Source organism: Sebastes fasciatus, chromosome 14 (genome assembly GCF_043250625.1).
Source record: "Sebastes fasciatus isolate fSebFas1 chromosome 14, fSebFas1.pri, whole genome shotgun sequence".
Classification (NCBI taxonomy): Eukaryota; Metazoa; Chordata; class Actinopteri; order Perciformes; family Sebastidae; genus Sebastes; species Sebastes fasciatus.
The window spans coordinates 14016461-14044437 of record NC_133808.1 but is presented as its reverse complement, the minus strand read 5'-3'; the positions used below and the strand labels follow the sequence as shown (position 1 = coordinate 14044437).

At 40.3% G+C, this 27977-nt stretch overlaps 4 protein-coding genes across 5 annotated transcripts; 3 read left to right on the top strand and 1 right to left on the bottom strand.

The window, feature by feature from the left end:
• Window positions 1-627: 627 nt before the first annotated feature.
• Window positions 628-13161, top strand: LOC141782540 (uncharacterized). Of its 2 annotated transcripts, none has more exons than XM_074659065.1 (6): window positions 628-746; window positions 9763-10086; window positions 10178-10231; window positions 10310-10438; window positions 10536-10561; window positions 11192-13161. In XM_074659065.1, the coding sequence occupies exons 1-6, from the start codon at window positions 653-655 to the stop codon at window positions 11483-11485; spliced, it is 921 nt and encodes a 306-aa protein (XP_074515166.1). In that variant the 5' UTR covers window positions 628-652; the 3' UTR covers window positions 11486-13161. The 2 variants fall into 2 exon arrangements, with proteins under 2 accessions (XP_074515166.1, XP_074515165.1); XM_074659064.1 differs by lacking the exon at window positions 628-746 and adding an exon at window positions 8653-8862.
• Window positions 1672-3220, top strand: LOC141782088 (uncharacterized). Its single transcript, XM_074658128.1, has 5 exons — window positions 1672-1970; window positions 2062-2115; window positions 2194-2319; window positions 2417-2442; window positions 2605-3220. Exons 1-5 carry the CDS (start codon window positions 1808-1810, stop codon window positions 2899-2901), a joined length of 666 nt encoding a protein of 221 aa, XP_074514229.1. The 5' UTR covers window positions 1672-1807; the 3' UTR covers window positions 2902-3220.
• On the top strand, window positions 5704-7096 carry LOC141782541 (uncharacterized). Its single transcript, XM_074659066.1, has 5 exons — window positions 5704-6024; window positions 6116-6169; window positions 6248-6373; window positions 6471-6496; window positions 6659-7096. The coding sequence occupies exons 1-5, from the start codon at window positions 5862-5864 to the stop codon at window positions 6953-6955; spliced, it is 666 nt and encodes a 221-aa protein (XP_074515167.1). The 5' UTR covers window positions 5704-5861; the 3' UTR covers window positions 6956-7096.
• A 2111-nt stretch (window positions 13162-15272) lies between the features above and the next one.
• On the bottom strand, window positions 15273-26984 carry LOC141782539 (OX-2 membrane glycoprotein). Its single transcript, XM_074659063.1, has 7 exons — window positions 26762-26984; window positions 26099-26212; window positions 25689-26009; window positions 23430-23759; window positions 20285-20569; window positions 18846-18947; window positions 15273-17565 (listed from the first exon to the last, which is right to left on the bottom strand). Exons 2-7 carry the CDS (start codon window positions 26178-26180, stop codon window positions 17558-17560), a joined length of 1128 nt encoding a protein of 375 aa, XP_074515164.1. The 5' UTR covers window positions 26181-26212; window positions 26762-26984; the 3' UTR covers window positions 15273-17557.
• Window positions 26985-27977: the final 993 nt, after the last annotated feature.

Below are 27977 nucleotides of genomic sequence, written 5' to 3'. Positions count from 1 at the left end.
ATGCTTGTTAACAACGACACCTGTGGCTGTTAAGTCAACGGTAGTCATTGTCGGGCTCGCGCTTGTGCTCGCTCTAAATAGACATGAACGAGCATCACTCAAAACAGTGAGGCGACACACGTCAGCTAAAACCACAATATCACTCTATATTTCACCTGCTTGGCAGTAATGTTAGCTGACCAGACGGAGGTCTCTCCATGAATCACTGATGATCCTAGTGTTGGCTTTTCCTGCCTCTAGAGACATTGTAGAGAAAGAAAAGCAGGAGGGAAGAAAACAAACACATATAAGAGGGCACTTTGCCCCTGCCTGGCACATAACAGCATTGTATATTTAATTATTTTTTTTCATCCAAGGCTCCTGCGACACTTTAGGACAACGTAGGAGTGTTGCTGTGTTGTGCACGTTACAGAGGTGATCCTCTGTTCCATTACAACAAGCGTGTATTGCAGAATTAAATTGGAAAGACACAAAATGCAGTTTCACGTGTGTGCACCGCTTTAACTGTGTTATGTCACGAAATACTGAAAAAAAACACATGCAGCAGGGTGGTCTTAGAATATGTGTGGGAGGACAGGAAGTGGTGAGAGTGTCATAAGTGAAATGAGCCTGTGCATTATACACTTTAAGATAAACTGTGAGGTCTCAGGTCATGAACACATCAGGCAGAATGGATAAACTAACGTACACCTATCTGCTGATATTCTGCTGTTTGACATTCGTCTGCATCGATGGGAGAGTTCAAGGTAAACCTTAACACTCTTTTATCTTGTGATGTGAATTTCAAGCAATGGTGGAATATAACTAAGTACTCAGTTTTGAGGTAATTGTACTTTACCTTAGTATTTCTATTTTATTTATATACTCCACTACATCACAGAGTAAATTATGATGTATTATTATAGGTTACGCTCTCCAGAATAAGGTATTTAAAATTAGCTCCACCTTTACCAGCTCCAAAATTAAACTGATGAACACATTAATGCATCAATGATCATAGTCGAATAACATAATATACATTATTCTGAAATGCGCAATTCTGCATAATGAGTACTTTTGGTACTTTAAGTATATTTTGGTGCTAATACTTTCATCATTTACTTAAGTAACCGAGTATTTTTCACTGTGGTATTGCTACTTTTACCTAAGAAACATATCTAGGTAGCCTACTACTTCCTCCTTTGCTTTCAAGACATCATGAAGGAACACTTAGAATAGATTGGAGTCATTAAGAGGACGAGAGAAAACAGTAATATTTTAGATTACGGCCCGCAAATTACAGAGTCATTATTTAGTATGCATGGGGTGTCAGCACAATACGTATTGGGTACCTCGGTGTATGTACAAGGGAAGGAGACGGCAGGTTAGGGAATAAAGGGGTTGATAATTGCATAGTTTTTTTTTTTAATTAGTTTTAACATATTTTGAAAATAACTACATAATATATAAACAAGCAGACTGTAGATGTATTTCTCAGAATTCACCGTAGTAGGCTATTAACAGAGACACATTTCCTTTATCTGGTATTAATTCCTGAAATGATGAACAGCTGCAAGACAAAATAAAGATGTTTCATCTAATGTGAATGATTCAAGACAAAAGGATGATTTTGGGTGATTTTTTGAATTTATTCATTTTCATTTTAGACTTAATTGCGTCATGTGAAGTTGAGGTGATCGTCTGGAGAGGCACGACATGGGAAACTGCCCCACAACAGAATCTGAGTGTCAGTTGTCCTGTCAAACACTGTGGAGAATCAATAAAAGTCACCTGGTGTAAACTGCTCGACACAAACACATGTGAACAGATGAATTACACAGAGAATGTAGAAACAAATACAACACAGGATGAACTGATCTCATATTTGAATTTCACACGGATTTCCATTCACGACAACGGCCTGTACAGATGTAACGTAAAAGGAGACAAATATGAGCAGATCAGTAACATCATCAACATCTCGGTTTCAGGTAGGCAGTTTTTGCTCCCTCAGTGCCAAATTATAAATATAAAATGTCTAATTTCAGGTATTAATTGTATATATTTTCTATGAATCTACAGATTCATACCAGGGGGTGAAACTCTTACCCAACACACACTCTGACAATAATAAAGGTAAGAGCCTTTATTTGTTAAATTATATACGTACATTTTAGTGGAGAAAGAACTACTGATCTGTTTTTTCTTCTGTAGATGAGCTACCAAGTGCTGCTGGTGATGAGGATGTGCCCTGGCTGTCCTACTCCATCATCAGTAGCATAACTCTACTGGTTGGCACACTGACAGTGTTAACCCTTCTGAGTTTGTATGGCTGGAAACGTAAGAACATAAATATGCATTCACAGTCTGAATTACTGCGACATTTCTCGATCTTACCACCTAACAATGGAGCATTTGTTTTATGTCTTCTTCACAGGAATACTGAACCACACAAAGGGACAGGTAATGCATGAGATGCAGGAATAGTTTGACATTTTGGGAAATAACTCGCTTTCTTACTGAGAGTTAGATGAGAAGATTGATACTATACTGTTAAACCAGATGTGCAAGAGTCATAATAGTGTCAAGTAGAGTATTTTATTGGCTTATTTAATCTCGTCATAGGAAACGCCCGCTCACATGATACCCAACCTCCCCAATCCGAGTGCTCCTTCCACTCTTGCCCTGCATGACACCTACACTCCAAGTACTGCAGAAAGACCTCCATCACAACCTCCCCTGATGACCACCAATGGGAACCAGCCTGCTGTGGCAAACACAGTAGATGGAGGTCAAAGGTCAGACCGTGCAGTGTATGCTGTCGTCAACTACCGACAGTCCGGGATACCGGCCAGAGAACAACATGCTGTGACTGAACAAAATAAAAACACTGCAGAATATGCTGCCATCAATGATTCCTGAACATTTTGGTCATAGACACATGCAGATGAAAACATGGATGGAAAAATGTACATGCGTTGACCCGTATGTTGGGAACCACATAGATCTAATAATTTCTGTTAAGGTGTCTACTCACACCTTCAGCAAATTCACAATTACATTTTTTAGAAATCAAAAACATTTATTATGCGCTAATAGCCCAAATACACTTGTTTGCCTTATCAAAATTGATTCTGAAGTTTTGAGTGCCATTACTTTGTTATGAATGACACAGAAGGACTTTTTTCCACTGTCACAGAGCACACAATTCAATAAGATTAAACCTGAATGTTTTAAACAAGCTGCTTCCAGCTCTTTCAAATCATTTTTTTTTTAAATTGTCTTGCATTTTCTTCTAATTTTTGTTTTTTCTTCTAATTCTTGTTTCAAAGTTTTCAGTATACGCAGCACTTCCAGGTGAGCTTTAGAAGGTAATTACCACCTGCTGAAAAATGACTTTGTGACATGTAAGAGTGCCCTCTGCTATATGTGCATCTAAAAGGATGATTACCTACCCTGAAGTGCAGTTTCCCATGATGTGCCCACAGACTCTGGATGTTCACACTGTATCTGTCAGCAGGTGCTTGGTCGCTGTTGCAACCCTAAAAGTTGACTCTGTAGTAGACACTGATCTCACTGATCTCTCAGCTGCTGCATCTGAGTGCACACAGGCCAGAGAGAGAGAGAGAGAGAGAGAGAGAGAGAGAGAGAGAGATACCATACAACAGCCTTTTGTATGCCAATTTGATTCCCTGTGCACGATGTTTCTAACACACACACACACACACACACACACGCACACACACACACACTAATGTTGTAGGGGACAACCTCAATAACATTAACGGGTCAGTTAGCCTGAATTAAAACACACACACTACACAGGCCCTTTTCACAGCAGACATTTTGACATGTCATTGGAGGGTAATGGTGCCTTCAAATAGAGTCGTGTTTACCGTGTTCACCAGATGAGTCCATGTGAACGCCACCCCCTCTTGTGGTATTCACAACATCGTAAGTGGTAAGTTTCCAGGAGTTGTGACGTGTTTTTTGACGTTGTCATAAATGGCGGTGGCCATGAAAGTACATTTTTCAGTCCAAAATAAGTTAAAGGGACTGTTTGTAAGAATCAGAAATGCTTGTTAACAACGACACCTGTGGCTGTTAAGTCAACGGTAGTCATTGTCGGGCTCGCGCTTGTGCTCGCTCTAAATAGACATGAACGAGCATCACTCAAAACAGTGAGGCGACACACGTCAGCTAAAACCACAATATCACTCTATATTTCACCTGCTTGGCAGTAATGTTAGCTGACCAGACGGAGGTCTCTCCATGAATCACTGATGATCCTAGTGTTGGCTTTTCCTGCCTCTAGAGACATTGTAGAGAAAGAAAAGCAGGAGGGAAGAAAACAAACACATATAAGAGGGCACTTTGCCCCTGCCTGGCACATAACAGCATTGTATATTTAATTATTTTTTTTCATCCAAGGCTCCTGCGACACTTTAGGACAACGTAGGAGTGTTGCTGTGTTGTGCACGTTACAGAGGTGATCCTCTGTTCCATTACAACAAGTGTGTATTGCAGAATTAAATTGGAAAGACACAAAATGCAGTTTCACGTGTGTGCACCGCTTTAACTGTGTTATGTCACGAAATACTGAAAAAAAACACATGCAGCAGGGTGGTCTTAGAATATATGTGGGAGGACAGGAAGTGGTGAGAGTGTCATAAGTGAAATGAGCCTGTGCATTATACACTTTAAGATAAACTGTGAGGTCTCAGGTCATGAACACATCAGGCAGAATGGATAAACTAACGTACACCTATCTGCTGATGTTCTGCTGTTTGACATTCGTCTGCATCGATGGGAGAGTTCAAGGTAAACCTTAACACTCTTTTATCTTGTGATGTGAATTTCAAGCAATGGTGGAATGTAACTAAGTACTCAGTTTTGAGGTAATTGTACTTTACCTTAGTATTTCTATTTTATTTATATACTCCACTACATCACAGAGTAAATTATGATGTATTATTATAGGTTACGCTCTCCAGAATAAGGTATTTAAAATTAGCTCCACCTTTACCAGCTCCAAAATTAAACTGATGAACACATTAATGCATCAATGATCATAGTCGAATAACATAATATACATTATTCTGAAATGCGCAATTCTGCATAATGAGTACTTTTGGTACTTTAAGTATATTTTGGTGCTAATACTTTCATCATTTACTTAAGTAACCGAGTATTTTTCACTGTGGTATTGCTACTTTTACCTAAGAAACATATCTAGGTAGCCTACTACTTCCTCCTTTGCTTTCAAGACATCATGAAGGAACACTTAGAATAGATTGGAGTCATTAAGAGGACGAGAGAAAACAGTAATATTTTAGATTACGGCCCGCAAATTACAGAGTCATTATTTAGTATGCATGGGGTGTCAGTACAATACGTATTGGGTACCTCGGTGTATGTACAAGGGAAGGAGACGGCAGGTTAGGGAATAAAGGGGTTGATAATTGCATAGTTTTTTTTTTTAATTAGTTTTAACATATTTTGAAAATAACTACATAATATATAAACAAGCAGACTGTAGATGTATTTCTCAGAATTCACCGTAGTAGGCTATTAACAGAGACACATTTCCTTTATCTGGTATTAATTCCTGAAATGATGAACAGCTGCAAGACAAAATAAAGATGTTTCATCTAATGTGAATGATTCAAGACAAAAGGATGATTTTGGGTGATTTTTTGAATTTATTCATTTTCATTTTAGACTTAATTCCGTCATGTGAAGTTGAGGTGATCGTCTGGAGAGGCACGACATGGGAAACTGCCCCACAACAGAATCTGAGTGTCAGTTGTCCTGTCAAACACTGTGGAGAATCAATAAAAGTCACCTGGTGTAAACTGCTCCACACAAACACATGTGAACAGATGAATTACACAGAGAATGTAGAAACAAATACAACACAGGATGAACTGATCTCATATTTGAATTTCACACGGATTTCCATTCACGACAACGGCCTGTACAGATGTAACGTAAAAGGAGACAAATATGAGCAGATCAGTAACATCATCAACATCTCGGTTTCAGGTAGGCAGTTTTTGCTCCCTCAGTGCCAAATTATAAATATAAAATGTCTAATTTCAGGTATTAATTGTATATATTTTCTATGAATCTACAGATTCATACCAGGGGGTGAAACTCTTACCCAACACACACTCTGACAATAATAAAGGTAAGAGCCTTTATTTGTTAAATTATATACATACATTTTAGTGGAGAAAGAACTACTGATCTGGTTTTTCTTCTGTAGATGAGCTACCAAGCGCTGCTGGTGATGAGGATGTGCCCTGGCTGTCCTACTCCATCATCAGTAGCATAACTCTACTGGTTGGCACACTGACAGTGTTATCCCTTCTGAGTTTGTATGGCTGGAAACGTAAGAACATAAATATGCATTCACAGTCTGAATTACTGCGACATTTCTCGATCTTACCACCTAACAATGGAGCATTTGTTTTATGTCTTCTTCACAGGAATACTGAACCACACAAAGGGACAGGTAATGCATGAGATGCAGGAATAGTTTGACATTTTGGGAAATAACTCGCTTTCTTACTGAGTGTTAGATGAGAAGATTGATACTATACTGTTAAACCAGATGTGCAAGAGTCATAATAGTGTCAAGTAGAGTATTTTATTGGCTTATTTAATCTCGTCATAGGAAATGCCCGCTCACATGATACCCGACCTCCCCAATCCGAGTGCTCCTTCCACTCTTGCCCTGCATGACACCTACACTCCAAGTACTGCAGAAAGACCTCCATCACAACCTCCCCTGATGACCACCAATGGGAACCAGCCTGCTGTGGCAAACACAGTAGATGGAGGTCAAAGGTCAGACCGTGCAGTGTATGCTGTCGTCAACTACCGACAGTCCGGGATACCGGCCAGAGAACAACATGCTGTGACTGAACAAAATAAAAACACTGCAGAATATGCTGCCATCAATGTTTCCTGAACATTTTGGTCATAGACACATGCAGATGAAAACATGGATGGAAAAATGTACATGCGTTGACCCGTATGTTGGGAACCACATAGATCTAATAATTTCTGTTAAGGTGTCTACTCACACCTTCAGCAAATTCACAATTACATTTTTTAGAAATCAAAAACATTTAATATGCGCTAATAGCCCAAATACACTTGTTTGCCTTATCAAAATTGATTCTGAAGTTTTGAGTGCCATTACTTTGTTATGAATGACACAGAAGGACTTTTTTCCACTGTCACAGAGCACACAATTCAATAAGATTAAACCTGAATGTTTTAAACAAGCTGCTTCCAGCTCTTTCAAATCATTTTTTTTTTTAATTGTCTTGCATTTTCTTCTAATTTTTGTTTTTTCTTCTAATTCTTGTTTCAAAGTTTTCAGTATACGCAGCACTTCCAGGTGAGCTTTAGAAGGTAATTACCACCTGCTGAAAAATGACTTTGTGACATGTAAGAGTGCCCTCTGCTATATGTGCATCTAAAAGGATGATTACCTACCCTGAAGTGCAGTTTCCCATGATGTGCCCACAGACTCTGGATGTTCACACTGTATCTGTCAGCAGGTGCTTGGTCGCTGTTGCAACCCTAAAAGTTGACTCTGTAGTAGACACTGATCTCACTGATCTCTCAGCTGCTGCATCTGAGTGCACACAGGCCAGAGAGAGAGAGAGAGAGAGAGAGAGAGAGAGAGAGAGATACCATACAACAGCCTTTTGTATGCCAATTTGATTCCCTGTGCACGATTGTTTCTAACACACACACACACACACACACACACACACACACACACACACACACACACACTAATGTTGTAGGGGACAACCTCAATAACATTAACGGGTCAGTTAGCCTGAATTAAAACACACACACTACACAGGCCCTTTTCACAGCAGACATTTTGACATGTCATTGGAGGGTAATGGTGCCTTCAAATAGAGTCGTGTTTACCGTGTTCACCAGATGAGTCCATGTGAACGCCACCCCCTCTTGTGGTATTCACAACATCGTAAGTGGTAAGTTTCCAGGAGTTGTGACGTGTTTTTTGACGTTGTCATAAATGGCGGTGGCCATGAAAGTACATTTTTCAGTCCAAAATAAGTTAAAGGGACTGTTTGTAAGAATCAGAAATGCTTGTTAACAACGACACCTGTGGCTGTTAAGTCAACGGTAGTCATCGTCGGGCTCGCGCTTGTGCTCGCTCTAAATAGACATGAACGAGCATCACTCAACACAGTGAGGCGACACACGTCAGCTAAAACCACAATATCACTCTATATTTCACCTGCTTGGCAGTAATGTTAGCCGACCAGACGAAGGTCTCTCCATGAATCAATGCTGATCCTAGTGTTGGCTTTTCCTGCCTCTAGAGACATTGTAGAGAAAGAAAAGCAGGAGGGAAGAAAACAAACACATATAAGAGGGCACTTTGCCCCTGCCTGGCACATAACAGCATTGTATATTTAATTTTTTTTTTTCATCCAAGGCTCCTGCGACACTTTAGGACAACGTAGGACGTTGCTGTGTTGTGCACGTTACAGAGGTGATCCTCTGTTCCATTACAACAAGCGTGTATTGCAGAATTAAATTGGAAAGACACAAAATGCAGTTTCACGTGTGTGCACCGCTTTAACTGTGTTATGTCACAAAATACTGAAAAAAAACACATGCAGCAGGGTGGTCTTAGAATATGTGTGGGAGGACAGGAAGTGGTGAGAGTGTCATAAGTGAAATGAGCCTGTGCATTATACACTTTAAGATAAACTGTGAGGTCTCAGGTCATGAACACATCAGGCAGAATGGATAAACTAACGTACACCTATCTGCTGATGTTCTGCTGTTTGACATTTGTCTGCATCGATGGGAGAGTTCAAGGTAAACCTTAACACTCTTTTATCTTGTGATGTGAATTTCAAGCAATGGTGGAATGTAACTAAGTACTCAGTTTTGAGGTAATTGTACTTTACCTTAGTATTTCTATTTTATTTATATACTCCACTACATCACAGAGTAAATTATGATGTATTATTATAGGTTACGCTCTCCAGAATAAGGTATTTAAAATTAGCTCCACCTTTACCAGCTCCAAAATTAAACTGATGAACACATTAATGCATCAATGATCATAGTCGAATAACATAATATACATTATTCTGAAATGCGCAATTCTGCATAATGAGTACTTTTGGTACTTTAAGTATATTTTGGTGCTAATACTTTCATCATTTACTTAAGTAACCGAGTATTTTTCACTGTGGTATTGCTACTTTTACCTAAGAAACATATCTAGGTAGCCTACTACTTCCTCCTTTGCTTTCAAGACATCATGAAGGAACACTTAGAATAGATTGGAGTCATTAAGAGGACGAGAGAAAACAGTAATATTTTAGATTACGGCCCGCAAATTACAGAGTCATTATTTAGTATGCATGGGGTGTCAGTACAATACGTATTGGGTACCTCGGTGTATGTACAAGGGAAGGAGACGGCAGGTTAGGGAATAAAGGGGTTGATAATTGCATAGTTTTTTTTTTTAATTAGTTTTAACATATTTTGAAAATAACTACATAATATATAAACAAGCAGACTGTAGATGTATTTCTCAGAATTCACCGTAGTAGGCTATTAACAGAGACACATTTCCTTTATCTGGTATTAATTCCTGAAATGATGAACAGCTGCAAGACAAAATAAAGATGTTTCATCTAATGTGAATGATTCAAGACAAAAGGATGATTTTGGGTGATTTTTTGAATTTATTCATTTTCATTTTAGACTTAATTCCGTCATGTGAAGTTGAGGTGATGGTCTGGAGAGGCACGACATGGGAAACTGCCCCACAACAGAATCTGAGTGTCAGTTGTCCTGTCAAACACTGTGGAGAATCAATAAAAGTCACCTGGTGTAAACTGCTCCACACAAACACATGTGAACAGATGAATTACACAGAGAATGTAGAAACAAATACAACACAGGATGAACTGATCTCATATTTGAATTTCACACGGATTTCCATTCACGACAACGGCCTGTACAGATGTAACGTAAAAGGAGACAAATATGAGCAGATCAGTAACATCATCAACATCTCGGTTTCAGGTAGGCAGTTTTTGCTCCCTCAGTGCCAAATTATAAATATAAAATGTCTAATTTCAGGTATTAATTGTATATATTTTCTATGAATCTACAGATTCATACCAGGGGGTAAAACACTTACCCAACACACACTCTGACAATAATAAAGGTAAGAGCCTTTATTTGTTAAATTATATACGTACATTTTAGTGGAGAAAGAACTACTGATCTGGTTTTTCTTCTGTAGATGAGCTACCAAGCGCTGCTGGTGATGAGGATGTGTCCTGGCTGCCCTACTTCATCATCCCTGTTAGCATAGCTCTACTGGTTGTCACCCTGACAGTGTTAACCCTTCTGAGTTTTTATGGCTGGAAACGTAAGAACATAAATATGCATTCACAGTCTGAACTACTGTGACATTTCTCGATCTTACCACCTAACAATGGAGCATTTGTTTTATGTCTTCTTCACAGGAATACAGAACCACACAAAGGGACAGGTAATGCATGAGATGCAGGAATAGTTTGACATTTTGGGAAATAACTCACTTTCTTACTGAGAGTTAGATGAGAAGAGCATCTCTAAAGCATACTAATTAACACGCTATATATCTCGTTGGTTTAAAGGAACAATGTGTAAAGCATTTAGGGGGTTTGGCAGAAATAGAATGTAATACTAATAAGTATATTTTCTTTAATGTGTAATCACCTGAAAATAAGAATTGCTTTTGTTAGCTTAGAATGAGACGTTTATATCTACATACTGTAGGGAGCGGGTCCTCTTCACGGAGCTGGCCGCCATGTTTCTACAGTATCCCAGAACGGAAAAACCAAATAGGGCCATTTGCGTTTTCGCGTCGGCCACCGTAGTTCTCCTACACACTTGGCACACGGGAGAAGTTTCACTTGTTTGCGATCTGCAACCTCACCGCTAGATACACACTGCACCTTTAATCTGGACAACCGTGAGGTTGTTTTATTTAGCTTACAAACACGAGAGTGTATCTATCTTCATCTAACTCTTGTTAAGAAGTTTTCCATAATGTTGAACTATTCTTTTAAATCAGCTGTACAAGAGTCATAATAGTGTCAAGTAGAGTATTTTATTGGCTTATTTAATCTCGTCATAGGAAACGCCCACTCGCATGCTACCCGACCTCCCCAGTCCGAGTGCTCCTTCCATTCTTGCCCTGCATGACACCTACTCTCCAAGTACTGCAGAAAGTCCTCCATCAGCACCTCCCATGATGACCACCAATGGGAACCAGCCTGCTGTGGCAAACACAGCAGATGGAGGTCAAGGGTCATTATATGCAGTGTATTCTACCGTCAACCACCGACAGTCTGGGATACCTGCCACAGAACAGCATGCTGCGACTGAACAAAAGAAAAAGACAGGATATGCTGCCATCATTGTTTCCTGAACATTTTGGTCATAGACACATGCAGATGAAAACACGGATGGAAAAATGTACACAAGTAGGCCTGTGGTGGTGTCATGGAACAGGCGAAGAGGTGAACGGAGGAGGTTTGTGGTCACGCAGATGCACAGTACAGTCATCTTAAATCAACCAGACCAGAAGCAGCTTTGAATTTATTCTCTCACCCTCATTTGTTCCAGGAAATGCTGCTTTTTATCATTCATTTCTTGTTATTTTTTCAGTTGTTGTTTTCCCTAAAGTCATTTCAGTTACGTGACTTGGAGGGCTTTTTTGACATGTTTAACTTTGTTGGCAAAAGCTTTGGTGGTTTATGTAAAAAAAGCCAGTGGTTGTAGATATCTCATGTGCAGACTCTCTCTTTATTGTGCATTCTTCTGTCTGATAGTACGAACACTGAAGTTTGGGAGGCGTCTATATCTTAAATTCCAGAGTTACAATATAATCCTTAGCTGATGTGTGACTGTGGAAACATTTTGTTCTTTGAAAGGTCATGAATGTGATGTCCTTGATATTTATTTATGCATTCCTCTCAGTTGAGATGACTATTTGAATAATTTAAAGAAATAATAGTTTGGCCAGCTCATCCTATAGTTTTTCGTGGAAGAATACTGAGAGATGACATTATGAGCAAACTTATTTCCGATTCTTTTATCTCACACGTTTTCTGTTCCACGCACAGCCCTCAGTGTTTTTCACTGAGGGCTGTGAAAAACACCCCCCCCCCTGCGGAAACGCAGTACCTGGCCCATCGACCACACCAGTGTGGGTTGGTTTAAAATGTGCAGGAAGTCAAAGAGGGGATCGAAAGTTTTCTTGACATCATTTGTGGTAGCAGATGTCCCACCTCTGCTCAATCACATACGGTTTACATACTGAGATACTGCAGTCCGAGCCTTGGTCTTATCATTATGTTGGCACGCATTCAACAAGTTGTAAAACAAGACAGAGGAGAGGATGGAAAAGAAAAAAAAACATATTAAAGACAATAATATGTTACAGTTAGGCCATGGTGGCTTTGTAAAACAAATCAAACTGTAACTATAACCCAACAACACAAGTTATGGCGTTATTGTGGACATTGTGAGCAGTTTGACTAAACAGATTGTTCAATTTGAAGGATTTTAAGACGCAGAAAGAGGTGGAAGTATCCAGTATTTTACTAGAAAAAAAGCAAGCAAACATTTACAAAAGTAGAAAAAAGAAGAAAAAAATGATTTCATATACACTTAATCATCTTGTGACCCCTTCAGACTTATCTTGGATGCCTTGGAGTTTCTCGTTCATGTGATTTCTCGACACATTCACAATTACATTTAAAAAAAATCAAAAACACATTTATATGCGCTAATAGACATTTCTCGGTTTGCCCCGCTACCAGCCCTACCTGTTTCCTTCATCCAGTGCAGCTAAAGTGAGTTATTCTTAAGGGTTTATCATTTTGATAATACTATGTCTTTGTCCACTTTATGACTGCTCATGTTTAACTGGTATATTGTTTGTGTTTAGATATTATCTGACTTTCAGTTAATGATTACAGTGACTAAATGCATGTTGCAATGCTGTTAATGTCTTGCATCTCCCTCTGTTTTTATAATTAATGCAGATACACCACTTGATGATTTTAAAGGGGAAACTCATCTAAATAAAGTCTTTTGTTGTTAGTTTCTGGCTCTCTCTCCCTGATTTTGGTTACCTCACGCCCGATGTCTAAATGTCCTTGGTCTCCACCAAATCGCCAATTTGGTCACCTTAACACTGAATATAGACATTCCTGGGCTGGATTCCAAAACAAAGCCATTCATTTACATTTTGAGTGACTGATTAGGTTATACTAACTAATAAATCAGAGATACCATACAAATGTTTTTAATGTGAAAAATCTCATTCTCAATCATAATATAACAAAATCAGGGATCCCCCTGCTCACCTTATAAGACCACATCGCATCACTGCCCATCATACTGATGACATGCAGCGTGTCATATTGACAAACTTGATAATTCAGTTTTCTTTATATGGTGTCCACAGTGTTCCTTGTGCTGTAATCCATTTACAGATGCTCACAAAAGATCCTTTCACTAAGAAGTGGCATGTGGAAAATGTCCTGAAATGCTTCTGAATAATGTGACCTGGCGTTTATATTTCTTCCAGTATAGCCTACTCACTAGGAATGCATACTCCAGAGAGCGAGGTGAAGAGTTGAAGTGTAGTTTACATTCTGCACACGATTCCTGAACATCATGAGAAATTATCTCTTGAGTGGAATTTCTTTTAACTCTGAACAACGGTGTCTGGTAGTTACAGTCCACACACAAGTTCTGCTCTTATAGTCTCTGTCTCTCTCTCACACACACACATCAGTAACTGTGTGTTTTTCTCTGGCGGACAAAGCCCTGGTTCAGGCAGCAGAGAGATGGAGAGTATGGAGGCTTGTGCGAAGGCAGCGTTTGAGATGGGCCTGATTAGATCGAGTCTGAGGTCACTCAGAGTGTGCGGACTCTGCAGCACCGCGACTTAATAACCATCTGACAAGGTGAAGAGGAGTGCTGAATGCTTGTGACCCTACTCCAAAATCTCCCTTAAAAATACAGATTATGTATCTGGAACATTGTAAAAATTGTATACATTGCAACAAGCAGTGAGCAGGCAGGGTTTTAGGGTTTTGTTCAAGGACACTTTAAAGGAATAGAGTGGCTCTTTGGGAGGTTTCATGCAACAGGGTATAGACCTATATCATCACTTTCATATCAGCTCACCTTCACACTGAGTGCGAGTGGTTTCGTTTGCTTCAGTGGCGGCTGGTGACTAAAAACATCGTGGAGAACGGGAGGAAAACCCACCCATGGAGTCATGTTGTTTTACACTAGTTGTCTACTTATCTCTACTTTCTGTCTTTATTAAACAAAAGAACATAATTCACATTCAGTCTAACAATAAGAAAAGAGCCAGGGGTATATCACACTAAACAAAGATATTAAAACCTACATATATTGAGTGTCTTAATAGCCTTTTTCTTAGTCAAATTAGAAAGTGGTTTCACATATTGCTCAACATTCAACAAAACAACAAAATAAGATTTTTATTGTTAAATTTATGTTTATGAATAAACAATTAAAAGAAAACACCTTTTTTTCCGTAACGTGGTGATGTCACCAAGTAAACATTTGCATAACACCGCCCTCGAACAAAGCTTGTTAGAGCAGAGCTGGAGCGGAGTCCGAAGAGTTTGGTTCGGTTGACCAATCACAACAGAGTGGGCCAGCTGACCAATCAGAGCAGACTGGGCTTTTTGGGAGGAGGGTGGGGGATGGGGATTCAAACAGAGGGTGAAAAGAGGTGCTGCAGCACAGCTGGTATGAGAAAAATAAAGTATTTTTTAAACATTAAGGCATGTAAACATGTTCTAGTAGAAACCCAAAGTACAAGTATTCATCTGAAAATGAGCATAACTGGTGCTCTATAAATACAAACATATATATAACATAACTAATACAGTAAATATTGTATGTTATCCGAAAGCGTATGAATACATCAGAACAGATCCGGCATGTGCTGCAGGCTCTGTGAGTGAATGTGTGTGCACAACATGTGTGTTTTTTTTTGTTGCTCTGTGAGATCCATTATAATCTGTCTGGTTTGGGATGAAAAAGCCCCCCAAAAAATGAGCATCTGGCAGCAAGGTTTGGCACATCAGTGAGGAATTTTGTTTTTTCTAAGAGGTACAAAGCTGAGCTGAAAAAGCTGAAAGAGTAGCGATGCAAGAAATGTATAATTTTCTATATTTTTATTATTCTATTTGTTGCATTCATTCCATCGACTTTACATAGTTGGTCATAATGCATCATTTCATATTTACTTCTTCTTTTATGGGACAGTAGTTGCTACAGGGCTGGATACTATGGTACATTTCATTTTATTTATAACAAATGTTCTGAAACATTATTCTAATGTCTGAGCTCATGGTGATACATTACACAGACGGAGGAATGCTGCCTTAACTCTCATTAATGTTAAGGAATGTGATATGCCCAATTGAAGCAATACGTGTGAGATCTGATAACCTGCATGTCATTCTGCTGATAACTGACAGATTCATATCGCATGCTTTGATATACAAGATCATTTCAGCATGAAGCTTACATTTTTAAAACGCCCCTGTACACATGAAGATAAGATATATCCAAAAAGCCACACAACATTATATTTTAGGCATTTAGGTGCCACTTTGATCCAGAGCGATGTACAAATGAGCAGGTTTTAGTTGTTTTTTCTTCCAAGAACACACAGCGTGGCTCTTGTGGGCATTTAACCAAACCCCTGAGCCAACTCTCCGCACCCCGACCTGTAAACTCTCACTCACATCTCAACACACACATCAACTCTCCTGACTCTACGATGTAGACAGGCAGCAAGACATGCATTCCTTTCAGGGGCACCAAAAAGGTTTCAGTAATGCTTCCTCAGAGAATTGATTCAAGCTATCTGACTGTGGAATTTAACCTCTGACAAATATGCACACACACACACACACACACACACACACTCTCACAACACACACAAATAGACTTTGAAACGTAGAAAAGTTTGCAATAGATATTACACAAACAAGACATAAGTATGCAGCCCTCTAAGTTGAACAAAATGAAGACCCCTCCCAGCTTTAACAAGACACAGAAGTGATGGAGGCCTTCGGCTGAGGTATAAGAAGAAGTAAAACCTTAATGGTGAGCTTATAGTTTCAATTAGCTATGTTATTTAAAGGATCAGGCTGGCCATATTCTGTATTTTAACTATTGTCAAAAAATATAAATACTGAAATTATCAAAGCGTTCACTCCGGTTGCACTCAAAGGCGTGTGAATGACACGATAATGGGCAAGGCAAATGCGTGTAATAAGAATGACATTCTTGCTTTAGGCGTGTCATTTTCATGGCATGTAGTCTGTACTGACTGCAATGTAATGATGTAGACTAAAAGGGGAAAAAGAAGGGAGGTGTATACTGTAGGTCCAACTAACTCAAGACTTTCAACCAGGAGACCGGTGTTTTGTTTTCTAAGTTACGTTAATGACGGTTGTGACGTGTTTTCTGTAGAGATGTTACGTTGTTTCTGTACATATTTAACTTATTTTCAAGCCCAATCATAAAGTTTTTTTCTAAACCTAACTAAGCGATTTTGCTGCCTAAACCTAAGTGAGAGGTTTTGTTGCTCCCTGCTGGTACTGCACGTTAATACACATGTGTAATACTCACGCCTCGGCGAGGCACAACGTGACACTGACACGCTATCCTCTGGTGGACAGGCGGGTCTATTACATGCTTTTTCATGATGTCAGATTGAAGTGTTTGTCCTTTCCTATAATACTGGTTTGGCTGCTGGAACTAACTAAGTTGTGTATCTTTAAAAGCAGGGCATGAACATATTTCAACGTGAAAAAAAAGGCCAAATAATTTCCTAAAACAGCTGGGCACTGTAGATTTTAGCAGATGTTACTCAAACCGGGGTTAATAGCGCATTTGTTGGGGACTATTTTCAGCTGTGGATTAATACACAAACTACAGTACAGATTTGTTGAATAAGAAAAAATATAATTTCCCCAGACTTATCCTTGAATGACCAGGTAAAAGATAGAGACAAACAGAGGAAAGCATTTAAGGACATGCAATATTGTACTTTAATTTGCCATATGTGACTCTGCTGTGTGTCGTAGGGAGTGTGGCCATCGACTCAATCAATTACAGAGTCAGGGAGAAAAAAGATGATCCGCTCCACATTTCCTCATTGACTTCATGTGAGGACAGCCTGGAGACTTACTTATATAAGAGTCAGATGCAGAGGCAGAAGAGCAGAGATGAATGTCGTCGTACAGTTGGCGTTCACAATAGGATTGTATTTGACATCCTATAGAGGTGTAACAGAACATCTTCCCTTTGTTCCAAGATGATGAGGATGATGATGATGATGATGATGATGATGCTGCAGGGAAACAATTCTGCAAGATTGGCTCTGAGAAGCACCGCCTCTTCTTTTCAGCCTCTGGTCTCATCTGAGAGATTAATCAGCTGAGAAGAAATACATGGAGAGTAATGACACAAAATGGAAAAAGCATTAAAAGTTCAATGTTTTCTCATAATTAAATTTTCCAGGAAGGAAAATGTGATTTCAAATCTGACTTGGAGCAGCTATGACAGCACGAAAATGCTATAAATTAGAACCATCAACGCATGTCAATTTTAGATCCCAAACCTACAAACTTGAAACCATTCAACTGCCCTCTGAAGAAACACATTCAGACACATCACAGCTGCACGTTCAGTAGCTAGTTTCATACTTGTATGGCAAAATATTATGTCTCATCCGTAGGATAATAAAAACTGTGTACTTTTATAGTAGTAACATTGTCTGAGCTTGTACAATACATGATCCTGTCTCCGTTGTCCTGTCTATTAAGGCACCAGTTTGAGCTCTGATGTGCAGATATTTCCTCAATTCTGTACAACACATATTGCACTCTTAACAACACAATGGTTGATTTCCTTCATGCACAGACAGAAGTTATTGACTGAACATGCAAATAAAGTGCAGATAGAGTGCGGGTAGCAAAAAAAAATGAAGTTGAAAAGGCTGTCATGTTCATAAACATGATATCATGTGAATGGTGAGCAGCGTTGTTAACTCCTGTGTGTCTCCTGTGTTCCCTCTCCTCTTGTCTTCATGTCCCCAGTTTGTCTCTCTGTGTGTAGGTGTGTGTGTGTGTGTGTGTGTGTGTGTGTGTGTGTGTGTGTGTGTGTGTGTGTGTGTGTCTCCTTGGCCTACCATCTACTTCGGCCCAAGTTTACCTACTCACCTGCTGGTAATCAGCTCATCACCTGCCTCAGCTCACACACACCTGCCATTCATCAGCTCCTCATCTCTGCAGTATATCTACCCCGGCTCTTCACCCACTCATCGCCAGATCGTTGTTTCTGCTACACCGGTAGAACCACGTCTCGGGCCTCTAAGTTAATTCCAGTGAGATTTGTCCTTGTTTTTGTATGCTCAGTCACTCATCGTTTCTCCTGTGTCCTAAGATCACTCGTCGTCTGCCTGCCTGCTCATAAGCCACCCTCCTCGCCTCTGCTTCACCCAAACCCAGCCACCCTCCGCAGTTTCCCCCCATACCTTCATCATTCCCTCCTGCCAATCTCTGGACATCCTCCCTCCATCTCCACCTTCCACCTCAGAAATAAATCCATTCTCTTTAAACCATAACTCCCTGTGTCAGTGTCTGCGCTTGGGTCTCCATTCACTGGTCGTAACACAATCGTGATATAAACCTTGACATTGACAAACATGATCTCACCTTCTTTGCGCAAGAAACACTTCCAAAGGCAGAAGCAGAGGGACATGACCAGCAGGGCGGCCACTGTAGTGACTGAGATCAGGATGGTGAGAGCCGTCCCAACTATAGGAGGGACAAAAACAGAGAACTGATCAGCACTCTTATTATCTTCCATATCCTTATAAATAAAACTCGGAAAAATAAATTTGGAAATTTGTGTTTGGTTGATTATTTCTCTGTTGTTACAATGCTAATTGGCATTGTATTTTACATCGGTAGAAAGCCTGTTTATTTACCTTCACAATGATGTAAGGATCGTGCATTTGTGGGATGAGCAGCACAGCTGATTATGTGGGTAGCGCCCAAGAAAAATTTGCCAAAATGCTCTGCCAATGGTAAACAGTGTATTCTCCTGTTGGTATTGACTCTTGTTTTGAGTTGTTTGGTGGATTGGATGATTGAACTCTCTATCAGTAATAAAGATCACACGTTGCTGTGGGATGGCGTTCCATTCCAACCACGCTGGCTGACCTGCAATGAATCCAGGTTGAGGAATGGAACGCCATCCCACAGCAACGTGTGACCAGGTTGGTAATCAGCATGAGGAGGAGGTGCCAGGCTGTTGTGGCTGCGTATGGATCTTCCACCGCTACTGAGGCTCCTGACGGTGTATTAAATGAATAAAGTGTAAAATTGCCAATATGTCTTGTTTGTTCCTTGTTACTGATAGAGAGTTCAATCATCCAATCCACCAAACAACTCAAAACAAGAGTCAATACCAACAGGAGAATACACTGTTTACCATTGGCAGAGCATTTTGGCAAATTTTTCTTGGGCGCTACCCATATAATCAGCTGTGCTGCTCATCCCACAAATGCATGATCCTTACAAGTTGGACATCATTGATAAGGTAAATAAACAGGCTTTGCAACAATGTAAAATACAATGCCAATTAGCATTGTAACAACAGAGAAATAATCGACCAAACACAAATTTCCAAACTTTTTTTTCTGAGTTTATATATAAACGACAGTGTGTAAAGCCCTGCAGAAGCCAGAGTAAATGTCCTGATACGTGTTGGTATGCGTGTGTGTACTATACGGCCAGTGCTAGGCTGGACACTTCGTCCCTTTTATGGACCATCACTGATTCGATTTGAGATCTAATCTATAGTGTTACCATCTGATCTCTATAATGTGTGCACTCCTAACCCATCACACCAAGGTCAACTATCAGCAAACCAAAGCCATTTATCTACTGCCCATCATTAGCCTCATTAAAACTAATGCAGATTTTGTTTTTTAGTTAATATATTTGTACAGGGGAAATTGTACATTTGAGACATAGAAGTAGAAGAACTTGCTTTTCCTTTATAGTCTGAAGGTAAAAGTGAGACACACTGTCCTAATAGCTCCCAATACATTCAATTTCACAAAGAAAAAAATAAAGTATCAACTCACTTTTAGTGTTCATGGATACAGCAATCGGTGACTCGAGCCCTTTGTGGTGCACCAAGCATTTGATGGACACGTCCTTCAGCAGCCCTGATTTGACGGTCAGCGTACTGATGACCAGCGTGGTCCCATCGCCCTGTGGGAGCTGCGTCGTCACAGGGGGGCCCATGGTGCGGTTATCCCTCTCCACGTTCCACACTATCTCAGCCGGGGGGCGTGACAAAGAGGTGCAGTTGGCTTCGATCACACCTGGAGAGATGGTCTTGTAGCTCACCTGAGGTTTGGGCAGCACTGGGAGAAATATGCAGAAAAATCTATTACAACACACAAACAAGGTCTCACTGTGGTAGATGTATATGGCACATATAAAATGCACTGTGCCATAATGTATTCGTCTGTAGTTCTTTTGTGCTGTGTGAAACACACAGGCCAGAAAGCTCTGGAAATGTTATCACATAACACTAAGCAGGACTGGCATATGAAACATGTTATATTAATCCAGTAATTGGTCAAAATTCAGATTGTAGTGTAGTTTGTATTTGTACATCTTTGGGCAAATTGCTAAGCTTATACCCGGGACAAACCTTGAAGCCTTTGGATCAGGTACGGTATGTGAATTCCTACGCTCTTAAGATCCATAAGTAAATCTCTGGCTGTTTTCAATTCTCTGTTCTCGAAGGCTGAGCGAGGAATGTGATGCACTGGAACCGAGAACATTTTTGTTGGCAAGAACACATTCAGCCACAGATATTTAGCCCTCATAGTTTCTGCATCTTCCCAGAGCTCTAGGTGGTGAACTTCACCCACCACCGGTCTGGATTGTATCAAGAGTTCAGGGCGGGTCAAACCACAACAGGAAAAAATCTCTATAACAGCGAGCACAGAGCTGGTGTGAAATTTGGCTCTTATCGAAAATTAAATTCCACAGTTTTTCACTGGAATGCTCCGTAAAGCAGCAGCAGATTCATGTACATTATTATGAAAATACAGGTTTTAGCTACTTTACGTAAAGGATCTGTATACTTCTGCCACCACTGACACCTAATGTGGCCACTGGCAGCTTTATTTGTGGGGTGATGACTTTATCTTTTGCAGGACAATTGCATTATAGTGCAATTTAGTGTTACTCATTTTGACTACTTCCCTCTTGTTGCTCCTGCAATTTATGTTGTTTAAAGAGGACCTACTATGCTTATTTTCAGGTGCATACTTGTATTTTAGGTTTCTACTAGAACAACTTTAATGTTCAAAAAATGCTTTACTTTTCTCATACGGGCTGTGCGGCAGCACCTCTTTTCACCCTCTGTCTGAAACACTCTGTTTGAGCCTCCCCTCCTGAAAAGCCCAGTCTGCTCTGATTGGTCAGCCGAACCAAACTCTTCGGACTCCGCTCCAGCTTTGCTCCACTCTAACTAGCTTTGTTTGAGGGCGTTCCAAACTAGCTGCTTAGGCAGGTATCATGCAAATGTGTTACTTGGTGACATCACCACGTTACGGAAGAAAAGGCGGGACTTCAAGCGAGGCGTTTCAGGCCGTTCAGGAGCAGTGTTACTGTGGGGGAGAGTAACTCCCTTTGACGTGGACTTACAGTATATACTTATTTAAAACACTAAAGGAAAGGGAAAAAGCACAAAAGCACAATAGGTTCTCTTAAAGTTGTTAAACCTAGTAACGCTTTTTAGAAATTGAATGATGTTTTGCAGCTTTCTAAAACAATTTAATTCTGTTACATTTTGAAGACACACTTGATTTTTATGACTTGCTCAAGTTGTAAATGTTGTGAGATCATGCCTTCATGTGTTTCAGCTATCACTGTTGGTGGACGTGTCATGTGTGAGAGTGGGAGTAACGGAGGGGGCATCACATCATCTGGGGTGGGATGAGGGAGGAAGACTGTTGGCAGCAGTACACAGCAAGCAAAATCAAACATTAATGCTAATTGTGCTTCACTACTAGAAACACCTACTGTATTGTACAGTTCAATTTGTAACAAAAGCACATCTGTTTGTTGAGATAACTGTGAGAGAACGGGAGCAGGAGAAAATGAGCAAAGAGAGAGAGAGACAAAGCACAGAGGGAATCACTGTCTGCTGCAAACACTGACACAGTCATGCATCAGGAGCTCGCTCCCTGCCTCCATCATTCTTTCCAATGGTCCATTCTTCACATGGACACACACTGTTCTGTGTTTATGTGTTAACGAGTCAGCCGACAGCTTAGCCGTGCTTTATCATGAAAACATTCAGCAGCTCAAATCGGGAAGAAAAGATCAACATTCCTGTCTAAATCCCAGGAGTACCTGTCTTTCCTGCAGACACAAAGTACAAGTTGAGTCTTTTCGGGCTCACACGCACGTCTCCTTCATTTTCCCCACGGGATCCTTTCTTCCCAGCTCCTACGTCTACTGTAGGACTTACTCTATATGTAATTTGGTAAAGACATTCAGTAAGACTTCTAATAACTTTGTTGATCCCTGGACATTTCATTTAGCGTTACCAACAGGTCAACATTTCCAATCAAAGGATATCTCAAAAACTAATAAATTTACTCCCATAAGAGCTTGGATGTATTTTCTGATTAAAGGATGGGTTTTTTTCTTCAGGAAGCTGTCATGAAGCTTCAGTAGTCTGATTTAGCCAAATCAGGTGGGTAGGCTATCTTTCTGAGATGAATAAAATCCCTCTTGTGTGCACAGACAGTGTTTCCTTGCTGAGCCCAAGGCCTATGGAAAGGAGGCTGGGCCACGTGTCATCAACACGTCATATCTTTGGGGGTATAACACATGCGCAGTAAAATCTGGCCTGCACTCGCCGAAATTGAGCCAATCGCAACGCACGACCCGCAGCTTCAGTTACACTGCCCATGTGTTATACCCCATACCCCAAGACCTGTGTCGGCCCGTGACCCAGCCTCCTTTCCATAGGCCTTGGCTGAGCCCTGGCAGACGGTAGCCTTATTCCTACATTGCATAATGCTACAGTAAAGAGAAATGTCACTGTTTATAACATCACAAGCAAAGACCGATAAACAGTATGTACACTATATTGTTCATAACCTGCTCTTCCTCAAGTTTTCATCGCCCATTCTGTATGTGTGGGCCATACTTTTATAAAACATAATATAAAATAATCAGCATTAATGATGGGTTTACCAAAGGTGGTGAGGCAAATTGTGGAGGTCTTGGGCCCGTCGGGATGTGTGTTGTACAGGCAGGTGTAGCAGCCCTCGTCCTGGATAGCGACAGGCTGGATGGTGAGCTCACTGTTGGACAGGGAGGCACTCAGCCAGACTCTCCCCTGGAACGGCGGCTCTATCATGGGGTCGCTCCGCTTTGCAAAGGAGGCCACCTCTGTGGAGTCTCCCTGTGCAGAAGTGTGTCTCCATATGATCTGCTGCACCTTTTCAGGCAAACCGTAGGAGCAAGAGAGGGAGGCCTTCTTGCCGCTCACCGCTGTCTTGTTGCTTTCAACGGTGACATGTGCTGGGAGTAAAAAGAGCCCGGTGAGAGAATGATGGAACAGGGACACAGAGGTTGAATATTCAGAAACATGAGGTGAACAAACAGAAACCAGTCGCTGGAATCTGGAACAGCTGTTTCTGCTTAGAAAGATGAGCCCTCCCTCCTCCCAATGCTCCACAGCTCTTTATTAACATGACTGAGCCTCAACGGGCTCATCAACTTGTGTTCAGAGGTTAGATGTGGTTAGGGACATCTGTATGCACATATTTTCTCAGTAAATCTCCATAGCAGATTGATATTGAGTTTGTAGGGAGGAGTAACTGTCCCTGGAGTCCACTGGAGAATTGGTTTTGTTTAATTTTGAAGGGCGGGTGCAAAGGGTAAGCTTCCAATATCAGTCATGTAATATTGTTTAAAATTTAATTACGAACAGTAGAGTGGGAAAAACGGTTGGCGTCAGCCTCCAACTTGTAGTTGCACCTGATTCGACTGTTATCAGGCCATTAAATAGGCATTATCAGTTGCTATAAGCACCATAGATATGGGTCAATAGGGGCCTACTACACCTATACGTTGTAAAAATGAAAGTGAAACTTAAAAGCAACACAAACATGTTGTAAAACTGAATGAAATGTTACGTTTTGAATACAAACAAATAGGTTTCTTAGGTTTAGGTAACAAAACTACAACTTCTTTAGGTTTAAGCAAAAAAATACTTACGTTTAGGGAAAAGCATGTTTTTGGCTTAAAATAACTACGAACATGGAGACAACTACAAGTTGTTGTTTTCACAAGGGATGCAAACTCTGGTCTCCTAGGTGAAACCCTGTGTTTTGTGTCCCATCCATCGTCCACAACCACCACCCCTTATGGAGTTTTACACTGTCTATACTACACCGCCTCACTTCCACTTCTGTCCTGTCATAATTACTACGGTTGCTAGAGGCCACTGTCGTGTTATACCTTCATTCGGTGATCTACCATGTGAATAAATGATAAAACCTACTAGTGGGTGTAGTAGACCCCTATTGTCCCACATCTATAGGGCTTATAGCGACTGATAACGGCTATTTCAACAGTGTAATCACACCGACACTGACGATATCTTCCAAAGAGGTGTCAACAAAGTGTTGGCAAAATGGATGCAAATCTATATTACTAACACTACAGTACAACAGATTTATCTAATTTAAAAGGAGTATAATTCCTCAAACTCAAAAACAGATTGATGTGAATGATACTGACGCTGTATCAAACAGATTTGATTCAGGTGTCTGATTCTGGATACAAATGTGTCTCCCTTCAGTGTGTCACCATGATCATATACTCAACATGGCCTCACGTGGCTGCTTCTCCCACCTGGTTCATGACCTTCATAACTGTGTCAAAAAAGCAGAGTCACTTCCTGGCTTGTGCCCCCCCCACCCCCCGAAATAAACTTCATCTGAATCTCTCCTGTTGGGGTTGAATATATGTCAGAGACCCACACCTTGTTTTGTTTTTTGCTTTATCGCTGCTTTTCTAGCTCTCTAACTGGCCAGCATGTCGTTGCAGTACATGGCAAGAACCTTATTCTACTGATACGCATTTTAAATCTTGATAAAGGCACCATCTAAACTCCTTATATCTAAAAAGATGTGTTCTTACTTGAAAACATGTAATTATTACGCTGTAGAGTACATATATAAATATACTGGGCAATCTTTTCTAAAGTATTTTTGGGGTACGTTATGCCTTTGTTAGACTCAACAGTAGAAAGACAGGAAATGATGGGTCACTATCTGTTAACTGTATCTGTACATCACACTGCATGAAGCGTAACTACACCAGAGTGATCCTATGGACACTCAGGGTTAGAGACAGGCCTACATATTGTCTAAACTGTGCAGTTTTTCTATTTACAGAAACTGCATCCTTGTTCATGAATTTAAAGCTGTTGTCATTACTCACAGGTAACAGTGAGGCACGTCTGTCCCTGCTTTGACCCGGATGGGTGCATGTCAAAGATGCAGGTGTAGCAGCCTTCGTCACGGAAGCCCACCCTGCGGATGGTGATGGCCGAGGTGTCTTTCGGGGAGGTGGCGAGCTCCACATACTGCTGTCCGCTCACGCTGTCTCTGTTTCCGGGCTGGTAGGTCAGCAGGGTCTGGTTCTGGACATCCAGCCAACGCACCTGACTCAGAGTCTCACCTCGGTCCCTCGAAACACTGCAAGTCAGAGTGAAGGGCTTCTCCACTGGAGCTTCCAGACGCTCTGGTGCTGTTACCCTGCCTGAAATAACATCCATCAATACATATAAAAGCAACATTATAATTTTGGTGTGACATGAGTTCATGTGTTTTTAGCATGGCATGACTCACCCTGTAGTCTTCCCACCATCAGTATGAGGAAACACACCTGCAGACCTTTCCTACAGGAGGCCTGGATCATCATCTTCTTCATCGCTCATTTAACAGGGAGGAGGAAGAACGGTACTGAGATGTGGACAAATTTCACAAGTTATCATAGCCAACCCAACATGTACTCAAACTCTCCTAGACTTTATTTATACAACTGGTGATCCAACAAAAACAGGAATCATTCTGAAGAACTATTTTTTCCCCTATACTCCCAGAGCCAATTCAACTCATGTGTCCAACACATTGGTTATGATCGGATTGCATAAAAACGTCCAGAAAACTATTCACTGGGATGCAATGCAAAAAAAAAGTACAATATGTAAAGATGTCCATATGAGAAATAGATCAGAAATAAATTATCCGTATAGGTCTCAAGCTCTTTAAACATTTGAACAGATTTTGACTAATTCTCAAATCAAACACTTGCAATGGATTTAATACATAAATACAAAAACATTATAGCCAATTACACATTAAAGATATACAGCAATTAGGCCTATAAAAAAGTTCCACCATCTGATTTAATGAGATAATCTGTAGTTAATCAAGAGAACTGAGTTATTATCTAGATTTTCTATTCCCTATGTCATATTAATTATACATTCATAAGACTGAGACACTCACCTCTACTTGTCCTAATGCAAAAGGTAAAAAGCCAACAGTTGAAGATGTTCTACCTCTGTAACATTTCTCCAGTCCTTATGATCCAGCAGGCTTTTGAAACATCACTCCAGACCAAGCGAGAAACTATTTTTACTCCTCCGTGTGTTTTCTATTGTGAGCAGCAGCAGCAGCACAATGAACACCAGCCGGCTGCAGCTCCACACTTTCCCAGTTCACTGGATGCAGCAGTGTGCTTCTGAGTGCAGGCAAAGCCACTGCGCAGTGTTTGGTTTCCAGCGCCCCCTAGTGTCACTTTGTGCGTATTGCTTTGTGGGGCATGTGGAGAGTTGAGTGTGAATGTTTGATTCCATTGTTATTTATGTTTTTTGACTAAATATGGAGCTTTTTCCCCCCTATCTTTATTCAAGAGAGTGGTCTTTACATTTTGAGAGCATGACTTATTCATTCCACATTCACATTTTGTAATGCTTTGCTTTCCCTCAAAACCCCGTCCTCACATTCTAATAGCAAATGCTTGTGCTTGGATTAGCTCTGCTTCTACTCAAACTGTATGCTTGCACTCAAATATATTGTTGCTTGCATATATAATTTCCTCCAGCTTCAGCCTTCACCCCACACTGCTTCTGTGTGCAAATGAAACGTCTCTCTCAAATTTCTCCTTTGCTCCATGGATGTATAAAGAGAGCTTTGCTCTTGGATTTTTTTGTGCTTCTTTTACTTCTATCTACTTATTTATATTTATTTTACTTTATTTTATCTCTTCTTGCCTTAATCTGATTTGCACCCTGACTGACAGCCAGCCATCCCCACCCCTCTCAGGTGCACACACACAGTCACATGATATTGATCTTGCCCAGTTATGTTGGCTTTTTTAAAGTCTTCTTTATTTATTTATCTATTTAGTTATTTCTTTTTTATTTATTTTTATTTTTTTATTTATTTTTCTCTCCATTTAGTTTTATCCATATTTCATTTTATTTTAATTTGTTATGAGGAAAAGAAAGAAAAAACATATAAAAAAACACATCATTCATATATCATTCATATATATATATATATAGTAGTATAGTATAGTATAGTAGTAATAATAGTAGTGGTAATAGTGGTAATAGTGGTAATAGTGGTAATAGTGGTAATAGTAGTGGTAATAGTGGTAATAGTGGTAATAGTAGTGGTAATAGTGGTAATAGTGGTAATAGTGGTATAGTGGTAATAG

What these genes read in the sequence shown, in the direction of transcription:
- LOC141782540 (XM_074659065.1), top strand. Translation starts at nt 653, where the DNA reads ATGAACACATCAGGCAGAATGGATAAACTAACGTACACCTATCTGCTG. An exon ending in CATCAACATCTCGGTTTCAG is followed by an intron (nt 10,087 to 10,177) that starts GTAGGCAGTTTT and finishes ATGAATCTACAG; the next exon opens with ATTCATACCAGGGGGTAAAA. An exon ending in GAGTTTTTATGGCTGGAAAC is followed by an intron (nt 10,439 to 10,535) that starts GTAAGAACATAA and finishes TCTTCTTCACAG; the next exon opens with GAATACAGAACCACACAAAG.
- LOC141782088 (XM_074658128.1), top strand. Translation starts at nt 1,808, where the DNA reads ATGAATTACACAGAGAATGTAGAAACAAATACAACACAGGATGAACTG. An exon ending in CATCAACATCTCGGTTTCAG is followed by an intron (nt 1,971 to 2,061) that starts GTAGGCAGTTTT and finishes ATGAATCTACAG; the next exon opens with ATTCATACCAGGGGGTGAAA. An exon ending in ACACTCTGACAATAATAAAG is followed by an intron (nt 2,116 to 2,193) that starts GTAAGAGCCTTT and finishes TTTCTTCTGTAG; the next exon opens with ATGAGCTACCAAGTGCTGCT.
- LOC141782541 (XM_074659066.1), top strand. Translation starts at nt 5,862, where the DNA reads ATGAATTACACAGAGAATGTAGAAACAAATACAACACAGGATGAACTG. An exon ending in ACACTCTGACAATAATAAAG is followed by an intron (nt 6,170 to 6,247) that starts GTAAGAGCCTTT and finishes TTTCTTCTGTAG; the next exon opens with ATGAGCTACCAAGCGCTGCT. An exon ending in GAGTTTGTATGGCTGGAAAC is followed by an intron (nt 6,374 to 6,470) that starts GTAAGAACATAA and finishes TCTTCTTCACAG; the next exon opens with GAATACTGAACCACACAAAG.
- LOC141782539 (XM_074659063.1), bottom strand. Translation starts at nt 26,180, where the DNA reads ATGAAGAAGATGATGATCCAGGCCTCCTGTAGGAAAGGTCTGCAGGTG. An exon ending in GATGGTGGGAAGACTACAGG is followed by an intron (nt 26,010 to 26,098) that starts GTGAGTCATGCC and finishes ATGTTATTTCAG; the next exon opens with GCAGGGTAACAGCACCAGAG. An exon ending in TGTATCCATGAACACTAAAA is followed by an intron (nt 18,948 to 20,284) that starts GTGAGTTGATAC and finishes TCCCTCCTATAG; the next exon opens with TTGGGACGGCTCTCACCATC.